The 19,956-nt window shown below is 32.6% G+C and overlaps 1 protein-coding gene across 2 annotated transcripts in view; it reads left to right on the forward strand.

Moving 5' to 3' along the window:
* The window catches only part of LOC145279680 (ras-related GTP-binding protein C-like), a 52,188-nt gene extending 38,216 nt beyond the window's left edge, over positions 1 to 13,972 (forward strand). For both annotated transcript variants that reach the window (XM_080130952.1, XM_080130951.1), the window contains exons 6-9: positions 512 to 626; positions 3,962 to 4,104; positions 9,724 to 9,872; positions 12,576 to 13,972. In XM_080130952.1, coding sequence (XP_079987078.1) covers positions 512 to 626; positions 3,962 to 4,104; positions 9,724 to 9,872; positions 12,576 to 12,721 — 553 coding nt within the window. In that variant the 3' untranslated portion in view covers positions 12,722 to 13,972. The remainder of the gene's footprint in view (positions 1 to 511; positions 627 to 3,961; positions 4,105 to 9,723; positions 9,873 to 12,575) is intronic.
* Positions 13,973 to 19,956: the final 5,984 nt, after the last annotated feature.

The raw sequence follows: 19,956 nt of genomic DNA on the forward strand, positions 1-19,956 counted from the left end.
CTAGTTAATAAAGAATAATTACAACATATAAAAACTTTTGATAAAAATTCAAATTTATAAACATTAAAGAGCAAAATAATATTTTTTTAATTTCTAGACATAAAATACAATTTTAAACCAGTCATTTTTTACCAAAGGTTTTGGCAAAAAGCATGCCCAACAGCAGGAAAGATATTCCAATGGTCTTTATGCAATTGATTCATTACTTTTTTAATAGCTTTCCTTGTTTTAAAATGACAAGTTTGGATTAGGATCAGTTTAGTAGTTGATCAGCCAGGAAAAGATATCCTTCTAGACTAGGCAATTTTTATTTTTATATTAATCCAGAGTCTCCCTCTTTTTTGGATTTTTTCCTCACATTAAAAACTGTAAAGTAAAATGTGGCAACATGAGAAAGTCGATTTCATCTGAATAAACATTGTTGAATATTTAAAATATATATATATATTATATATATATATATATATATATTATATATATATATATTTTTATTTATTTATTTTTTTTTCAGCTTTTATTTAACCAGTATCTACGACCATTCAATATTTGAAGCTTTCAGCAAAGTCGTGCAGAAATTAATACCTCAACTTCCAACTCTGGAAAATTTACTAAATATGCTCATTTCTGTAAGTAAATAAAATTGCTTTTTTTTTTTTTTTTTTTTTTTTTTTAAATTCATTTTTAGATCCTTCCAGGTTTTGTTGATGTTTTATTGATGTAAAATAGAATATGTTCATATTCTGGTTACATAATCAGTTCAAACCACAACTAAATATCTTCTTTAAAACTGTACCACAGAATATTGGAATAGTTTATTATAAACAATAGGTAATATCAACACAGTATAAATACTATTTATGTCATTGCTAGTTACGTGATCAATTGGCTCTCCTATATCTTTCTACAAACTGATCTAGGATTAAGCCCCATTAATCACCCTCTATAACTTACGCTTGCTTGTTAAAAACGCCTAACTTTTTAGTTGAAAATTTGTGTTGCATTGTCTCTACTGTCATCTGCAACTGCACCACACATACATGTCTACCATCTTTGACACTGCATGGTATTCCAGCATCTTTGTAAAACACAAGAATTCAGAGTCCAGTTCATTATTATAACCTGACTGGGGAAGATATCTTCATCAACAGCGGTACCAAATTATTATTAATATATACTCATACCCCTCCTCAGGTCGAATTGATTTTGTCTTACAACATTCAAAATGTCCTCTATCACTGAATTTTAGTTGGGAGAAAGATTCATAATAGCTAAAATTTTATTTTTATTTAAATATTTTGATTTTTTAGCTAGAAATTTTTATCTATATGTAACTTTATGTACATGTTAGATAAAAATGGCTGAAAGTATGAGAACAATCTACCACCATGAATTAAGTAATGTGCTCAGTAAAAAATTCTGTATAGGTTCTAGTGTTTGAAAAGCTGCATCTGAAGAGATCAGAGGTTACAGCGACTGAAATGTTGTGAATAATACAACCAAGATGCAAATAATCTGAATAATCCCCTTCCTTTCCCATCAATCGTGGCCCTGTCGGTGGGGCATTAGAATACGCCGACTGTCCCCCTGCAGAGGGTAAAAGTCCCTCAATGGGGGTCCTGGATATGACCTTAAACTATATCCAGTGGTGAGGCCCCAGCTTGTGGGTTCTGAGGAGTGTGGAGCCACCCTTTAATTACCATTGCTCCCAGGTCCACTCTGACCCGGAGTGGTAGTACCTGTTAGGGTCCCAACTATGGGTTAAATAGAAACCGACATGAAAACAACAAATATATTCTATTAAAAAAAATTTTTCTTCAAAATCTTTGGATTCGGCATTAAATAACCCGAAAAGGGTTGATATGCCGTAAAACAACTAACCAACCAACCCATCAATCGTTTGAATTTACTTTAATATAAAATTTTTTCTTTTTTCAATATTTTTTTTGTTGAAAGTCTAAATCTTTGCAGTTTGATATAAATTGGAAATAATTCTGTTTCTGAATTTTTGAGATGAGGATTGCTTATTCGTATCATTTGGGTTCTTCAGACTATTGTTCTCATCTTGAATGTCATTTTCACGTTTCAATCGATGTAACCTCTGATCTTTTTCACATATATTTTGTTGAACTCTGGAATGTTTCTGCCTATATCAGGGGAATTTGCATAGAATTTTTAATGGAACCCTTTATTTACTTTACAAGTGCAGTATGCGCTTATTTTGTCAGTCATGACTGGATAGAGGTCCTAAGTAATTTGCAATTGTATTTTTTAAAGTAAGTTTAGAAGAACATCAAAAAGTAATATGTGGAAAGATTGAAGTTGGGTATGTCTGACCATATATGAAGGGAAAAGGGGAAACCATCTTTTATGGGATGATGTAAAAATTGTAAACAGAAGAACGGTGGAGGGTGAGATGACTCAAAGAAGCACATTATGGATGATAATCAGTTACTAAGTAGATCTTGTATAGAATTTAACATATGGGAACTGTTAATTATAGATAATAGATAATATATATACAGTAGTAAGTAAAGTAATAATATATATCTATAATATAAAGCTGAACGTCCGTGTGTGTATCTGGTCACGAATAAGCTCCTATATGGTTGACTATTATAGAAAACTAATCACATATGATGATAGAAGATTATCAAGACACAGGAATGAGTATGCTTGATCTGACAGAATGATGATTCATTAAAATTCTGGGGTCTGCGTATGCGCTTGGTCCACAAAGTATGGAAATAAAAATTTTAAAATTAAAAAAAAACGTTTACCAGTGTTTTTGATATAGATGTACATAATAATACTTTGATAAGTATGTTTTAACTTAAATAGGGATGGTATAATAAAATTGTGGGGTCTGCGTTTGTGCCTGGCCTCCATAGAATGGAAAAAGGCACAAACTTTAATAAAGACTTTTAATATCTATCTGCGTAAGTGTACTTTGATAATTATGTTTCATTTTGAAGAAATATGATATAATAAAATTATGGGGTGTTTGTTCGTGCCTCACCTCCATAGAATGGAAATATGTCACAAAGTTTAACAAGGTTTTTTAATATAGATCCACAGAATATTGTGATAAGTGTTTCAGTGTGAACAGGTATGGTATAATAAATTATTGTGTTTATCTATTTTATTTTTACTTTCATCATATTTTGCTTTAGTTTTGATACCCCCAAATTCAAAGCTATCTTTTTACAACCCTTCCTTTTCATAACCTATCATACTTTCATAAATCAGAGTCCATTTTCTGTAGGCTATTTTTTTTTTTTTTTGAACCCAGTCAACAACGGGTACTTTTGCTAGTAATAATATATATACTAATAAATAGTGATAGAAATAAAGTAGGTTTAAGGTCCCTAAAATTCATACTAGAATTGTCTACAAGGACTCCTGGCACAGTGGTTAGAGTATTTGGAAAATTTTAATTAAGTAATATTCGCCTGAAGGTTAAATCCTGTGTGGGGAACTGAAAAATACATTGCAAATTACTTAGGACCTCTATCCAGTCATGGCTGACAGAGTGAGAGCATGCTACCCTCATGAAGTAAATAATGGGATTCCCTGTGTTATACAGAAACATTTTAGAGTTTGACAAAAAAAAGATCAGAGGTTACATCAACTATAACATGAAAATGACATTCAAGATGAGAACAGTAGCCCGAAGAACCAAATGATACTAATAAGCAATCCTCATCCGAAATTCCATGCAGATTCCTGAATTTGACAAAACGTTCCAGAGACAAAATATACATGAAGAAGGTTAGAGGTTACATTGATCGAAATGTGAAAATGACACTTAAGATGAGAACAGTAGTCTGAAGAATCCAAATAATATGGAAATAATTCTTTCCACATTTTACAGAATTTGTTAAATTCTGTAAAATATGAAAAGAATTATTATTAATAAATTTTTTTTTTGTTTACAAGAACAAAAATATTTATTTATTTTCAGAATTCTGGTATTGAGAAAGCCTTCCTGTTTGATGTGGTTAGCAAGATCTACATTGCTACAGACAGCTCTCCTGTTGATATGCAGTCATATGAATTGTGTTGTGATATGATTGATGTTGTCCTCGACATATCTTGTATATATGGGTAAAAATGCTTTCTACTTTTAACTTGTGAAAATAAAACCATTGATGTGTTTGCTAGTAAGGGACATAACTTCTCTCTTCAGATATATTTTAATATCAACAAAATATGTAATATAGACATGACACAATCTTAATTCCTTAATGGACAGCCAAATTAAGTTTACAATACATGGCCATGTAATTGCTAAGTGAATACCATAATAGATTATGGACTCTGCAATGTAGAGTTTAAATCTTATCAGCTTTTAGGAAAGATGTGAACCACTAATTCCTCCCAACTATGAGGAAAAAAAGAAGAAATTTATGCTCATTTATACACTGAATTATTTTCAAGGAATATATTGTTTCAGCATAAAAATATTGAAATGTCAAAACATGCTATACCAGTTGTGACCATGAAATGAAGCTAAAAATAGGCAAAATGCTCTCTCTCTCTCTCTCTCTCTCTCTCTCTCTCTCTCTCTCTCTCACACACACACAAATTTGCTCTACATATTGATTGTGCTCCCTATTAAAAGAGATAACTGGCTTATATAGCTTAAACATATAGCTCTGTAAAAAAGAGAGCACTCGGGTAGCATTATGATTTTATATATATATATATATATATATATATATGGGTGAGGTTATTTTTCCTTTTAAAGGCGGTGAACTTTAAAATAAACATAGAAATATATTTTCTACAAATATATGGTTTATTCCAAATATTAATTTTTAGCATTTTATGATTTTGCATATATGGCTCTATCTAGAGATCCAATTTTAACAAACTTTGTGCATTAAATTAGGCTGTATTTTGGCAATAACACATCAATTATTAGCTTCCAAATAGTCTATTGTGTCTGACATAGACATTTGACTTTACATATCCCCCAAAGAAAATAATCTAATGGGGTTTAAATCACACAAACGAAGTTGCCAGTTAACCCATTCGCTTTCTTTGATGTCTGAGATCCAACTTGACACTATCTCCAGCAAACCGGAACACATAATAGACAACACCAGTCAGCTGTTCAGAGCAAACGTGCAAACTTTACCAAATCACAGAGTTTGACATGTTTTGACAACACATCAAAACATAGCTTCACATCTCTTATTTACTTTACCAGTTAGAGAGATATATACATTAATAGATAAACAGATACATGGATAGATACACCAATAAATATATAAAATGATAGATAACTTACTCTTCTAATCAAACAACTATATAACATATATTTACGAGGGGCGGGCAATAAGTAATGCCCCTGCCCCACTTCCCATAGCAGTAGAGCAATGAAACTTGGCACAGTTATTAGTCTTTCTCTACATAGGAACCACCCAGAGTTATGTATTTCTCCCATCGTTTGATGCAGCTCTGGAGATCGTTTTTGTAGAACACCCCAGGTTGGTCCTTCAACCACGACATGACTTCAGAAATCAAGGCTGCATCATCTGGGAAACGCTTTCCTTTCAAAAACAACTTCATGGCTGGGAAGAGGTGAAAGTCAGAGGGTGCAAGGTCAGGAGAGTAGAGAGGATGGGGTAGGATTCCATAACCACACGCCCGTGCTTCTGATCTGACGACATGCGAGTTGTGGACTGGTGCGTTGTCCTGCAGGAGGAGGATACCTTTGCTGATCTTGCTCCCCCTCTTGATTTTGATAGCTTCCCTTAATTTCCTCAAAAGTGAAGCCTAATAGGCTCCTGTAATTGTGGTACCCTTTGCCAGGAAATCTGTCATCACTACTCTGTCCTGGTCCCAGAAGACTGTGAGCATGACCTTGCCAGCAGAGGGCTGCACCCTTGCCTTCTTTGGAGGTGGTGAGTCCAAGTGCTTCCACTGCATTGACTGGGCTTTGGTCTCTGGATCATCCTGTGTAATCAGTCTTTTGAAAAACTTTGACTCCTCTTCTTGGCACATCTCCAAATTCATCCTTGAGCACTTGACGCGTTCTCACTTCTGGAATGGTGTGAGCAACCTGGGAATCCATCTGGCAGACACCTTATGCATATGCAAATGGTCATGAATGATAGTTTCCACAGACCCTGTACTAATCTTGACATCTTGGGGTATTTGGTGAATAGTAATGCGCCGATCTTCCAAAATGGCAGCCTCAACTTGACGGACAGATGCCTCATCAATGGCAGAAGGAGGGGGGGAGGCGACCAGGTCTGGGAGCTGTTTCCACAGACCTCCGGCCATGTTTGAATTCACAATGCCAGCGTTTTACAAGGTCATATGATGGGGCATTATCACCATAAGTTTCTTTCATTTCATCAAAAGTCTCCTGTGGTGTGCGTCCTTTCAAATACAAAAACCGAATCACTGCTTGACATTCAACAGGCTCCATTTCACACCTGACTCAGTTCAAACACCTGTAAAACAGAAACCACAATTAGTTTAGAGTTGTAATTTGCCACATAACCCATAGAGATATAAATCATTGCACATGCAAAATTTCAGCTAGATCAGATAACTGGAAGTGGGTTGGGGCATTACGCCCTCGTAATTAGTAGCCTCTCCATTAGCCTTAGTTTTGTATACTTTGTCTAAATTTATTAGTTCCATCATTGATTAAAAATTTATTTCTTTATCTTTTAATACTTTAATGAAATGTATTATTCTAATCCTTTTTTAATATTTTTTAACCCCCTATCCTGTTATTCATGCATTTAAGTTATATGCTAAATCTCTAGTTTTCTACCTTCTATCGTAAAGAAAGCTTCGTTATTTTTATTTACTGTACAAACACGACTATTCTATCCAAGTCAGACGGTCTAAGGGAAACTACTCTTGATTAACAAATTAATTCAATTTTAATTTTCTATCATATTTTCTTTTTAGTTACTAATTGCATATTAATCCTTTGTTATGTCTTTATATGTAAATTTAATATTCACTTTACTATCTTTATATCTTTTTAGGTAATTTTTCAGTTAGATTATTTATATACAATCATTTAGTCTATTTGAATTTGTTATAATCGGCTAGCCTATACTTAAAATTTATTATTACTTGATTTTTTTTCTTCTCTTATCATGTCATCATCGATATTCCATTAGTTTTCAAAATTTTCATTAATCATCATTGTTATAATTTCTTTACATATTTTATATATCTACTTCCTTTTTATTTGTTTATATACTTTTCTATTTTCTAATTTTATTTTGATTATTCTTAATTGCTATCAAATCCCGTTTACATAATCAGTGAACCTTAAATTGTTCGCTTTATATTATATATTCAGTTTCCCTTTATTATAATATTTTAAATCTGTAAATACTTATCTATTTTTTATACTCAATATTCCAATTAGGTTTTGCATTCAAAAATTATAATATTTTGTTAATGGTTTATTATTTCGAACTTTTTTCTTAATTAGTGATTTTTTTTTTTCCCTTATAAATATGCATTCTATTCGTATATTCACCTACTTGTACAACCACACACACACATATATATATATATATATATACATAGATCTAATTTTTCATTTTCAGTTTGCAAAATTAATTATTGATAAATAATGGTTTTAACTTTTTTCAATTAATAAATTGTCAGTACGTAAACAAATATTATCAAGAATTTTATATTATTGAATAAAAAACGTATATGAAGTTAAATATGAACTTTTTTTTTTTTTTTTCCAAACACAATCAAAATTTCGACATAAACTACAAAAATAATTATAAGTCTCTTTTAAGAAGCATAGGGGACATTTTCTTCGGTCATTTTTGCCCGTACCTAATATGAGTTTGTGTGTGTATATATATATATATATATATATATATATATATACACACAGACACACACATTTTGTCTGTTATTTGAGCTTGGTTCCCAAACATTTTGGGGGGTATATTTTCTGAATACAAAATTTGCTCCCAGCACACTAAATTTTCGAATACATACAACATGGCAAAAAAAAAAAAAATATGCGTAGACTTTTTTATTTCATAACGGAACATTATCATATAATGAACATCCAAAACATAAAACACTGCAACAAAATGTTGAGTTTTTGAGAATATTTCTAAATCCTTGATTATCTTTTAATTTTCCTGCTACACCTACCAACTTTCTAGGTCACACTTGTATTTTTTGACAATGAATATCTGCCTCCATAAATCATTCACCATCCACTATGACTGCAATTCCTACAGCTACGTATCTAGAAAATTGAGCTGTAAAACCCGACATAGTGATATGAAACAAGGAGAAAGAAACCACCTTTAGAAGTTAGTATCCACAATGTTGCTGGATTAAACAGAGCTGAGAGGGGAGGGGGTGCAGATAATGAAATGCCAAGGTCTTATGTACAACATGAAAAGAAACGGAAATCTTAAGATTGCCATTATTCCAGTAATCATATAAGCAATTGGACTCGTGAAAACAATTTCAAAAACTGGCTGGCAAATATATCCAGTGAAGCAAGTGCAAGAGAGATTCAAACAATTGCACTGGTTAAAATCTTAAAAAGATCTCTTGGTTGGAATGTATGAGATAGCAGGTCAAGGTCTGGCATCTGGTAGAATGCCCCATCCCCAGCTTGAATAATAAAATAATAAAATGTGTATTCCAACTGTGTAAGCTCGTTGGTACAGTAGAGCTAATTCATGAAAACAAACCTGATCTTACAAGAAATAAAATCTGACAGCAGTCACAATCCTTTCTCTTCAAGCTGTTTTCAATACTGATTTTGAGCCTCATAAATATTTCTCTGTTCGTTGATGTTTATCTCTATGATGAAAGTCTTTAGTCTTTTTCGGAATTCTTGGATTTCAGATTTTCGTATATGGCAGATTATAATCAAAGGTTTCAAATTGAAAGAGAAAAGAAGCTGAAGAAAGCAGAAAACTTGAAGACTAAAAAACCTTGAGAAAGTCAATTAAAATAATTCACTAACACAAATGCTGAAGCAGCAAAAACGGAAATTATCGAAAGCATACTATCTGAAACATTTTTTTAAAGTAAAACATATGTAAAATGAACTAGCATCTTTTCCAAAAATATAATTTAATAAAGGTATTTTATTTTTTTTATTTTCTTGTGAATCTTAAGTTATTTTATAGTTTTAACACAGATCATCATATAGATGCTCTTCATTACTTAGTTTCAGACTAAACATTAAGTTGCATTAGGCATCGTTGGACTAGGTGTTTGCATCTGACACAAAGTCCATTTTTCGTAACCCTTTCTACCTTTTTGTTTTCTCTGCCAACTATTTCCCAACCAGTCTTGCTTACTATCATAAGTAAGACCATAAACTAAATTTTATGGTGAGCTCCCAATTTAGGAGCTTTGACTCCTTGGTTAACATTACTCTCAGGTCTACTTTAACCTGAATGATAGGATCTACCAAGGTCTCATCTCTAAGTTTAAAAAAAAAAAAATTCAAATTAAACATTTTTAGCTACATCCTTTCATCTCTTCACAAGGGCAAGTCTAACTGTCAGTCTGTCAATCTTGTCATTGCTAAATGTGCATATTTTAAATATTCTAACCATTTCTCAGAGGCTCTGTCATGTTTATTTTTTAAATAGCATTTTTATTGCTAAATTTTCATAATCAAGAAGAGAGAGATTGTCGTTAATGCCAGAAAGGTCTTCTATAATTCACTTCTATGTTGTGCAGGTTGCAGGATGACAATGAACTGAATGCGTTTGATGACAAGTCTGCATCCATCATCAAGCTAAACAACACGACAGTGTTGTACTTGCGAGAAGTCAACAAATACCTGGCCTTGGTGTGCATCTTGCGGGAGGATAACTTTGTTAAACAGGGTAAGTTGTTCTTTCATTTTTTTTTTTTACACTAACATAAGAAAATGCAGGTATATTTTTTTGGTTGGTCACGTAATGTAAATTTGTAGTTGATTTTATGATTTTCATTTTAGCTTTTATCAGTCAGTCATTCTTTTTTTTTTTTTTTTTTTTTTGTCAAACGTAAACATAATGCAGCAATCAGTCTCTCAAAAAATTAACAGGGATACCACAGGAAGATTTTCTGCGTGGCTGCTGTCAGCTTTAGCGCTGTGTTACTTGACTGCAAAACACTGTACCATGTTCCGCTCATTCTGCAAAGGTCAATATCAAGCTCAGTAAGCCAGGCAGGACGATTACCAACAACCTGAAATCGAACAATCTGTGATCTTTCTATAGAATGTCTGGAATAGCTGTACTGCAGATTCATTGAGAGGTGATAGCGAAGGCAGAGCATGACAAGCAGAGCAACAACAATCGTCATCCCCTATTCGAACATCAAGAAGTGCTGCGGTGATTACCACCCCACAAGAGCTTTGCCACTCTCACAGGCCTCAGACGAACAATACTGTCCTTCTGCCTGCATTGATGAAATGAGTCTATCAAAGACAACAACCAGAGTTTTCTGGCACTGAAGGAACACCTCCCAACAAGCTCTAAACTCCCTTAGAAAGAGAGGGTAACACTCAGCTGGGCCCAAGTGAAGGTTGCCAAAACCTTGGACACCCGATATAAGTGAGGCTATGTAAAGGATACTGTCCCCTAAGCGAAGCATGCTCAGACACTGCCCAACAATGGACCTTGAAATGGAGTGAAACTCTATGATGAGTCATTCATTATCCTTGTTAGTTTGTGAAATTTGTAAAAGTTATAAAGTTGAAAATCATATCTCAGTGTAGACATGAAAACACATATTTACTAAATCACAACAATTTTAATACCTAATTTTTGGATACATCTTACACAGTAAACTCCTTGTCACTCTATTTTTCTTTTCTGTTTTAGTGAATTGCTTAAAAGTAAATTGATTTATTTTCATTTTAAATTATGAAAGTTCATTTTATATCACCTTCTTTTAATATGTTGTATTTCTAGGAGTTGGATAATAGAACTACTACTCACACGTATGCGCGCACACACACACTTTGGGGTCACAATGATTGTACGGAGTCATTAGACACTATATTTTGTTTTAATGATTTGAAAATGCTGTTTTGAATTGTTCTAATTTGAAGAACTTATCTTTGATTTGAGTGATCAACCAACACTGCTTATATTTTTATGAGTGTTAATTTATTAATTTGTTTCTCTTGGGTAGTGCCAGGACACGAGTCCTGCTGGTAAAGAAATCAAATATTAAAATATATCTATGTGCTCAATCGGTATTTTCTTTGATAAAACGTGTTTGTACCATTATTCAAACTTGAGATTTTATGTGATACCATTAAGAAGCAACTCCCAAATAATTGAAAGATGAGTTCAATGTTAGCCGCCACCGTTTCCTCTATCCAAATTAAAAGTTGTTTTGTCTCCCTTTCTGCTAAAATTAATTTTACCATTAGACATTTAAGTTTTATGAGATTTATTCTGATCTTCAAGCTGAACTAAAGGTGATTATTATGATTGAGAATTTGAATTATTTGAACTGCTGTTCTCATCTTGGATGTTATTTTCACAATGTGATCAATGTCATCTTGAGACTTTTTTTCAGGTCAGTTGAGGATGAATCTTTATGAAATTTCAAAAAATAGTATTCACGATGAGGAAAGTAATTTAAATAATCCAAATACATAATTCGATGCCTGTTTGGGTTCAGAGCATCCTCCTAGGTATTGCTTCCTAATTTGAGAGTGGGGGTTTAATTTATGGTTGATTACCTGAGGCACCCTCAGTGATATATGATTGTTGTATCATAAAGGGAGGCCGTTGTATGATCGTCTAAATGTTGCTGTCTATTTGTGATATATTCATATCTAATTGTTCATATGCAGGTGTGTGTGGTACATGTATTTTGGACATACCTTAACTTCATGCATCGTTGATCTTGTCCACCTAGAATTCATCTTGTTCTTGGAGGGGGAGACTAGAAATCTGTTTTGGACGAATATTCATTCACTCCAAGGCGATGATTGGTTTTATATAGTTTTTATTCAGCTTCCAGGTGTCGATCGCAGAAGAATGGAAAGTGAATATCTTTGCTTGCATGGTTAATTTAAAGTCTTATTTTCACACACGTCAGCATTAACCCCCGCCCCCCAGTGAAGGGAGGAAAAAACCTGTTAAGCCATTTGTTCTTCTCTACATCTAAACCCAAACTCACTAACTCCAGCTAACCTGATCACGTGACTCGCATGCAGATCCGATCAGCTGACCCTCACTTCCGGTAAAACGTGTCTACAATATAATTTACCATATTTCTTATGTTCAACCTATTTCCTAACATGATGACTGGTTTAATCCTAGTTATTTTTGTATCATTCAGAGCCATTTGATGGGCATTTCATTTTCTATGACCCAGAGGAACTTTTCTCTCTGATCTTTGTTTCAATCTTTGCCTCTCTGGATCATAAAACCAACACTTTTCCACTGCATAACATTTTTGATAAATCTATTTTCTCTTACAGTAAATCTATATCGTTGTGAAATCTTTTTTGTATTTCTAATTTAATAAGAAAGGTTTTGTTTTCTGTTTTTAAAGCTTAGTATTTTTCTTTTGTTTCTCAGGTATCATCAATTATAATTTTCTCTGCTTCCGTAAAGCTATTCAAGAAGTGTTTGAAGTGCGGCAGAAAATGCTTTCTACCCGGATGGAAAATGGCACAGACCATCAGCAGGTGCTCAACGGGATTACAGTCAACAAAGATGAATGAGAGGAAAAGAAACAAGGTTTATTTTAACAAAAACGTCTGGCCTCATGTTGGATACAAGTATAATTTTCAAAAACATTTTAGTTTGTACTAGAAAGAAAATATCCCCAAAATCCACTTTGCTTACTTTTGAAAGATAATTCTCATCTTTTCCCTCAGAACAATTTTTGTCTTTCCAAAATGACCAAACATAGTCTCGGTCATTAAGCAAGGGGAATTCTACTACAACTAAATTCTATCTTTGAGATTTTACCCTGTGATTTAAAGAAGAAAAAAAAAAAAATTAACATTTTTTTTTTTTTTTTTTTTTTTTTTTTGCTTTTATGATAACTTAATTTTTTGTTTTTCTATGCCCATAAAAGGCAAATGTTTTTGGAAGTTATTTTGGCACTCTTTGCTTTGAACGAACTCAAGATGAAAAAAAAAATGCATTTGCATGTCAGATGATGAAAGTATTCATGGTGCTGAGGGGAAACATTGTCCTTATTTTTCTAATGACTGTTTTTTGTGTTTTTAAGGAATATTAAAAAGCAAAATAATTTATTTTCCATTTTCATCATCAGCTCATCGTGAATTTAAAACTTGTAATGGTTTTGATATATGCAATTCAAAATTAAAAACAGCAACAAATTAGATTTTAATTAATGTTTTTTTTAAAAAAAAATCTGATCATTATAAAAATAGACTCTATCTCCACCAGCATCATGATTTTTTTTCACTTAATATATGTGCAGATTCACTTTTCTTTTTTTTTTTTTTTGTCAAGCTTAAGTTCATTGAAAGCAAGGATCGCCATTATTTTTAAATGCGTATTAATAATATGAAGCCAGATTTTTTTTTTTTCGTCTTTGGATACCCCCCCCCCCCCGACTAATCTGTGGACATTAGGACAAATGTTTAAATATTTAAATTAAAAAAAAAAAGAGAGAGAACATAAATAAAAAAATAAAAAAATCTGGTATCTTATATATTGAGCAAAGAAGGAAACTTTAAAAGAAGGAAAAAAAGAAGACAAAACTTGCCCCCACCCTAACCTCGAAGAAGAGGGGAGGGGGTGGAACCAACCAATCAAGCAAATGGACCTCCTCTCCTCCTCCGGCACAGCCTCTGTCCAGCTTCTGTGACCACGTGCGTCTCTCTCTCTCTCACATGACAAAGAAAAGAAAGAAAGAAAGAAAAAAAATGATCTTGAATTTCCTTCTTCATTCAATGTCCTTTTTGTTTTCTGAAAAATATAAAAATTTATGAACCTTTTCCTTTGTCTCTTTCTCTTTCTCTTCCCAAACCAAGGATGGGGGTGTATATTGGTCTAATGGATATTATCGCTGACTATGCAATCCGCTATGCCAAGTTCAAATTCTATAAGATCTCCCATGGTCATTTACATGCCCATAATTAACTCACAATTTCCTCTCGTGCTATGAGTAAAAATGGCACCCTGTGTTCCATTAACTGTATACAATAAGTTGCTTGCAATAGGTATTGGGTTTTGGCATTAAATAACCCTGAAAAAAAAAAGATTTGCTGTTAAATGACACCCCCTCTCCTTGCTTGATCTTATTTTACAAACCAGCACGTGAACAGGTCTTCTAATGATGATGATATAAACTACTAACCGCTGCATTGATGTTGGGGTCTGGGCTCAAAATCTTGGTTCTTCGGGAAAGGGGAGTATATGGTGATGATGCATGTCATGGAATGGGGCAGGGTGTTTGGGGAATGGGGGCTTCCCCTCTTCCTCTTACTTCACCTCATTCCCTGTTTATTGGTTTTCATGATCACAAACTATAAGAATGAAGATAATATTTATCTTTAATGATACAAAAGAAAATAAAAATAAAGCAAATTTATGAATATCTTTATGGCTGCTAACGTCTTGTGTATATAACATAAATGAGTACATGGATGGTTATGTAATATATATGTGCGTGCGTGTGTGTGTGTGTGTGTGTATGCTTGAGTATAATTTTTATATTGAAAATTATTTCTGACAGTTCATCATGCATTGTCTTTTTTTGTTTGTTTACTAACGTTTTTATACTCGATATTACTAAACAAAAGATTTATATAATCTGTGGGGCTGGTATTCTTTGTCTATCCTCGGCCACACAGACTAAATAAATTCTTTGTTTGATGATATTGCCCCAAAATCATATCCATTAAAACAAAGAGGTGCATAATGCATAACACCTATTTGGTGGTGCATATATGATGCACACTTGTATGTGTCAGAATGCTTTTAGGGTTTGTTTTATATAACTGTGTGTTTGTGTGTATTGCATTCATCAATTGGATCAAGGCATTTTTCATATGAAGCTGTAAACTTTACACACACCCTGCATTTGCTTCCAAGGAGACACCAGTTCAGGCCTGCCAGCTGCATAACTCATGTTTTGTTTCTACATCTTTTGCTTACATTGGTAAGCACATCTATCCCCACAGGAAGCAAAACTAAGAACACGAAAACTTTCCTCTCATGTGGATGATGCTGCTTTGTTTTTTGCTCATTCTTCAATCGTTTTTTTTTCTTTTTATTTTCTTTTTATTATTTGAATAAATATTGAGTATAAAATATGAAAATAGCCAAATAACATTTGGGATTTGTTTTTAGTAAGTTGTCTTATGATGATCTTTTGATTAATGTTCATCAGCGGAGTAACGTAGAATTTACACAAAATGGAGCGTGACAAGAAATTTGTCTACTCAAATCTTTTATAAAAATTGTCAGAATTCGATCATCAAATGCATAATTTTACATATTCAACTCCATCTGAATTCTAACATTTGTTCATGTTAAAAGAATTCTTAGGATACAATTTATTAAAATAAACCTTGTTTTATTGGCAATTAGCTTTCTAAAATCCTCAGTTTGTATATTTCATTTTTTTTTTTTTTTTTTTTAAATGGGGGGAGGGCGTCCTGAGTAACTTCTTGCTTTCTTATCTGAATGCAAAATCTAATTGACATTTCTAGTGACTGCTGCATCCAAAAATGGATGCAAAATTTCTTGGTTCAAGTGTTTCTTATGCATATAATGTGGTCCTTACACCATGTAGACCATACAGCCGATCCTGTTCTTGATTGTTTCTTGCTACCAGAAAGTATTATTTCATGTATTGAAATCCTTGAAAAGAAATGCTACAAAAAAAATGACTAAGCATTACACAATCTCTAAAAAGGTTTATTTTCTCAATCTTAACGATTTTATTGTATAATTTAAAAATAACAGAAGAAATCTTTTTGATAAAAATAAACCTATTTTAATGATGCACAATCATATTTTTTGCTATTTAATGTTATTAGCTATTTATTTTGATTAAAATAGCAGTTTCCACTGCCATAACATGAAAACCAAAACAGTCATATCAAGACAGCAGGCTTTGCTCACACAACATGCTTGATATCCTTTTAAAACTTTATAACAATAATTAGATCTTAACATTTTTTTTACAGTTTCATAGTACATCTGATTGATATAAGTGTATTGCTTTAATGTCTTCATACATTTGAATTTATGTTCAAGATCCTGAGTGTAATGTTACAGTTATATAATGATTGTACTGCTATAATTTCTTAGATGGTAATCCAATAAATCTCTGCTGCTTATAAAAAAGTGCTCAATAACAAGTAGAGCTGTATTATAGTTGTTGTGGTCCTGGTTAGGGGTCATAATATTAAGGTGAAAGAGTCCTGGTGTTCACTACGAGCGGTTAAACTCCAAGTGTGCTCTCTGCTCGACGGCAGAAATGCTTGGCTTACATAGGGCCAGACAAATCCATATTATCATGAATATAGGGGTGTTAATGACCTCAGAACCCCTCAGAAGATTTATTTCCCTAAAATATAATTTTTCTTTTTTGGGTTGACCTCCAAGGGGTCCATCAGTTTCTTTTTTCTGCCGGAATGATGTATTTCAGTTCTACCTTGAGGGGGTTCCAGCTCAAATGCGTCGTACAGTAGGTCCAATATCTCTTCCGGTGGAGTTTCACTTATTCGAAGTGCATTTGCGTATCTGGTTCAAGTGTTTCTTATGCATAGAATGTGATCCTTCCACCATGTAGACCATTCGGCCGATCCTGTTCTTGATTGTTTCTTGCTACCAGAAAGTATTATCTTTGTGCATCTGGAAGAATATTCTTCTCCTGGCATGTAATTCTTCTTGGGAACAGTTGTTTGTGCGGGTTTTACCTGTTTTGACAATAGTTTGTCAAAAACTGGCCATATTTTTCTTCTGCCAGAGACATCTAGGATGGTGTGTTCTCGTTAGGTGTTATGCAGTACACCTGAAGAAATTGTTGCAACGCTTTTTCGGATGGAATGTCCTTTGCCTTCTTCAAAGTGCTTTTCAAGGTATCCACAAATATTCCCATAGCAAAAAATCCAGTCGTGTATTCATGTTGTTCTGAATTTTCGTAATGGAATGAATATGGTTTCAATCCTTTGTAGAGCTGATATACATTTTTTTCCCTTTTTTCTTGTTGTTTTACCGAGAAAACGGAATCCTGCAGCCTATCGACAGAAATTTTTGGTCACAGTAAAAAAGTTTTTTTATTAAATATATACTCTAAACTGAATATGGCTTCTTGCAAAGAGAAAAAATTATTTGCACAAACGAAAAATGGGTAAGCCCGCAAGAAAAAAGGTTGTTTTTTTTTCTGTGTGATTAAAACAAAAACTTTTCACTTTTAACAAACAGTCCAAAAATAAAGGCTAAAGAAAAAAAAATTCTGGGGCAAATAAAAAAATGTCATTGGACATTAGAAATAAATTAGGTCAATTCTTTTTAACAATAAAAAGCGTTTTTTTTTGTTGAAAACACTTTGTGGAACCACTATTTACTTTTTCAGAAAAGGTAGAAAAATACAGGTTTGTTGACCAGAAGTTGGTTCCTTATCCAAATGAGATCCTTGTGGGTTCTTTTTTTTCGAATCCATACATCGCCAATGTTGTGGTCACAATATTAAGGTGAAAGAGTCTTGATGTTCACTAAAAGTGGTTAAACTGCAAGTGTGCTCTCTGCTCGACAGCAGAAATGTCTGGCTTACATAGGACCAGACGAATCCATATTATCATGAATATAGGGGTGTTGTACCCCAGAAAATTTCTTTATTTATACAAACATTGGCTACATATGTGCATACATGTTTCAGTTCCAATTTCTTTCAAAATGCAACATCCTCAGGCCAAATATTAGGATAAACTGAAAGTGTAAATCATAACTCTGAATACAAATCTGCTTTCCTTTTTTTTTTTTTTTTTTTTTTTTTTTTTTTTTTAAGGAAAAGTTATTGAATGGAGCATAAAGATAAAAAAATAAGAATAACAAAGAACAAGGCAGGATAGAGATGTCATGTTTTTATTTATGAAAATTTTAAAACAACTTCAGCTCATTTCTAATGAATTCTTTTGATAATTTATGGTAATGACATGAGATCAAGTTATGATTGTATTGGTGTAGCCATTCAATTTTCATTATAATATTCTCTGTATAGGAAAATTGTGAAAAGAGCATTAGTTCACAAAAGGAGCAATATATACAGCTTATGCAAAGAAATTTGTCACATAATATAATTAAAAAAAAAAAAATTTTATTTTATTTATTTTTTTTAAAAACTTTTATCAAAATGTACACAAGTTTCTTCCTTGTGGTTTTTCATTAGATTAATATTGTAGACAAAACAAAAGTAATTCAAATTTGATGGGTAGGGATAATTTTTTTATGATAACAAAATGTTTCTGTAAATATATATACTAGCGGAATGTCTTTCAGCATTACTAGGGATGCAATATAAAAGAATGATCTAACTATTAAAATAAATATTTACAAAATATTTTAGGTTTCTCCAAATATCCCTGGTATGTGTATGTAAAAAAAACCCAAAAAACGTATGATGCAAACTGTTCAAAAAAGTTACCATAATGTCAGGATTATTAAGATATCTTAATTTGTGTAATAAGAAATCCTTCTTGACCGAAACAATTCCCACAATTAATCTAGTAAGTAAATAAAACGCAAATGGCTAATAAGATTTGGAGATGTAATATTTAATTCTGACATAGAATGCAAGTAATTAATTTCTCGTAATGTTTAAAAAAAATTTCTTGATTATAATGATTATGTGATTGTTTTACTTGAGATTGGATTCAATACAGATTATTTCCAAAGGAAATAATTTTGTCCGTTCTATGAAGCAATCACAATGTTTATTTTGTTGGGACAGCATAAATTACCACACATGTAGTAACTACGTAATTAAATTTGAACCGTTTGTCTTATTCAAAGAAGCATATATGAAAATACAGCATTTGAATTTTTAAAAGTATAAATTGAAAACAGCAATGTCTAAAGTGTACTCGACTATGAGTGTCGAATATGTTTGTTTAAACTGAATGCGGTTATTCAAAACGTATAACTATCAAGGATCAGGATAAAAAAAATAAAAATACCAGAATCATGGAATGTAATGCTGTGGTAATATTTTTATCTCTGACATATAAAAATGACCCTGTGTAAAGTGCTAGTGTGTGAGTAGATATTTTAAAGGGAGGTAATATGGCTGCTACTCTCTATTTAGAAGACGTTTTTTAAAGAGGCAAATCTCAGAATGAATGTTATAACTTTTGTAATTAAAAATGTAGAAATATTTTCATCAAACTCACTGTAGGAAGTGCTAGTTTGGTTGAGTGGAAAAGATGTGCATAGAAAGTGTTGGGTTATTTTCTAATTATTGTTGATTTTAGAGGGGGGGAAAATCTATCATTATATTATCTATAATATAGAGCTGAACGTCTGTGTGTGTGTCTGGTCATGAATAGGCTCCTATATGGTTGATTATTATAGAAAACTGATCACATATGATAGAAGATGTATCGAGACACAGGAATGGGTATGTTTGATCTGGCATAATGATGATTCATTAAAATTGTGGGGTCTGCGTACGTGCCTGGTCCACAAAGTATGGAAATAAAAAATTTAAAAATTAAAAAAAAAAAAAAACGTTTACAAGTGTTTTTGATATAGATGTACATAATAATACTTTGATAAGTATGTTTTAACTTAAATAGGGATGGTATAATAAAATTGTGGGGTCTGCATTCGTGCCTGGCCTCTATAGAATGGAAATAGGCACAATCTTTAATAAAGACTTTTCATATCTATCTGTGTAAGTATACTTTGATAATTATGTTTCAGTTTGAAGAAATATGGTATAATAAAATTATGGGGTGTTCGTTCGTGC

The sequence above is a fragment of the Euprymna scolopes genome, chromosome 7 (genome assembly GCF_053919585.1).
Source record: "Euprymna scolopes isolate OS-2025 chromosome 7, ASM5391958v1, whole genome shotgun sequence".
NCBI classification, from domain to species: Eukaryota; Metazoa; Mollusca; class Cephalopoda; order Sepiida; family Sepiolidae; genus Euprymna; species Euprymna scolopes.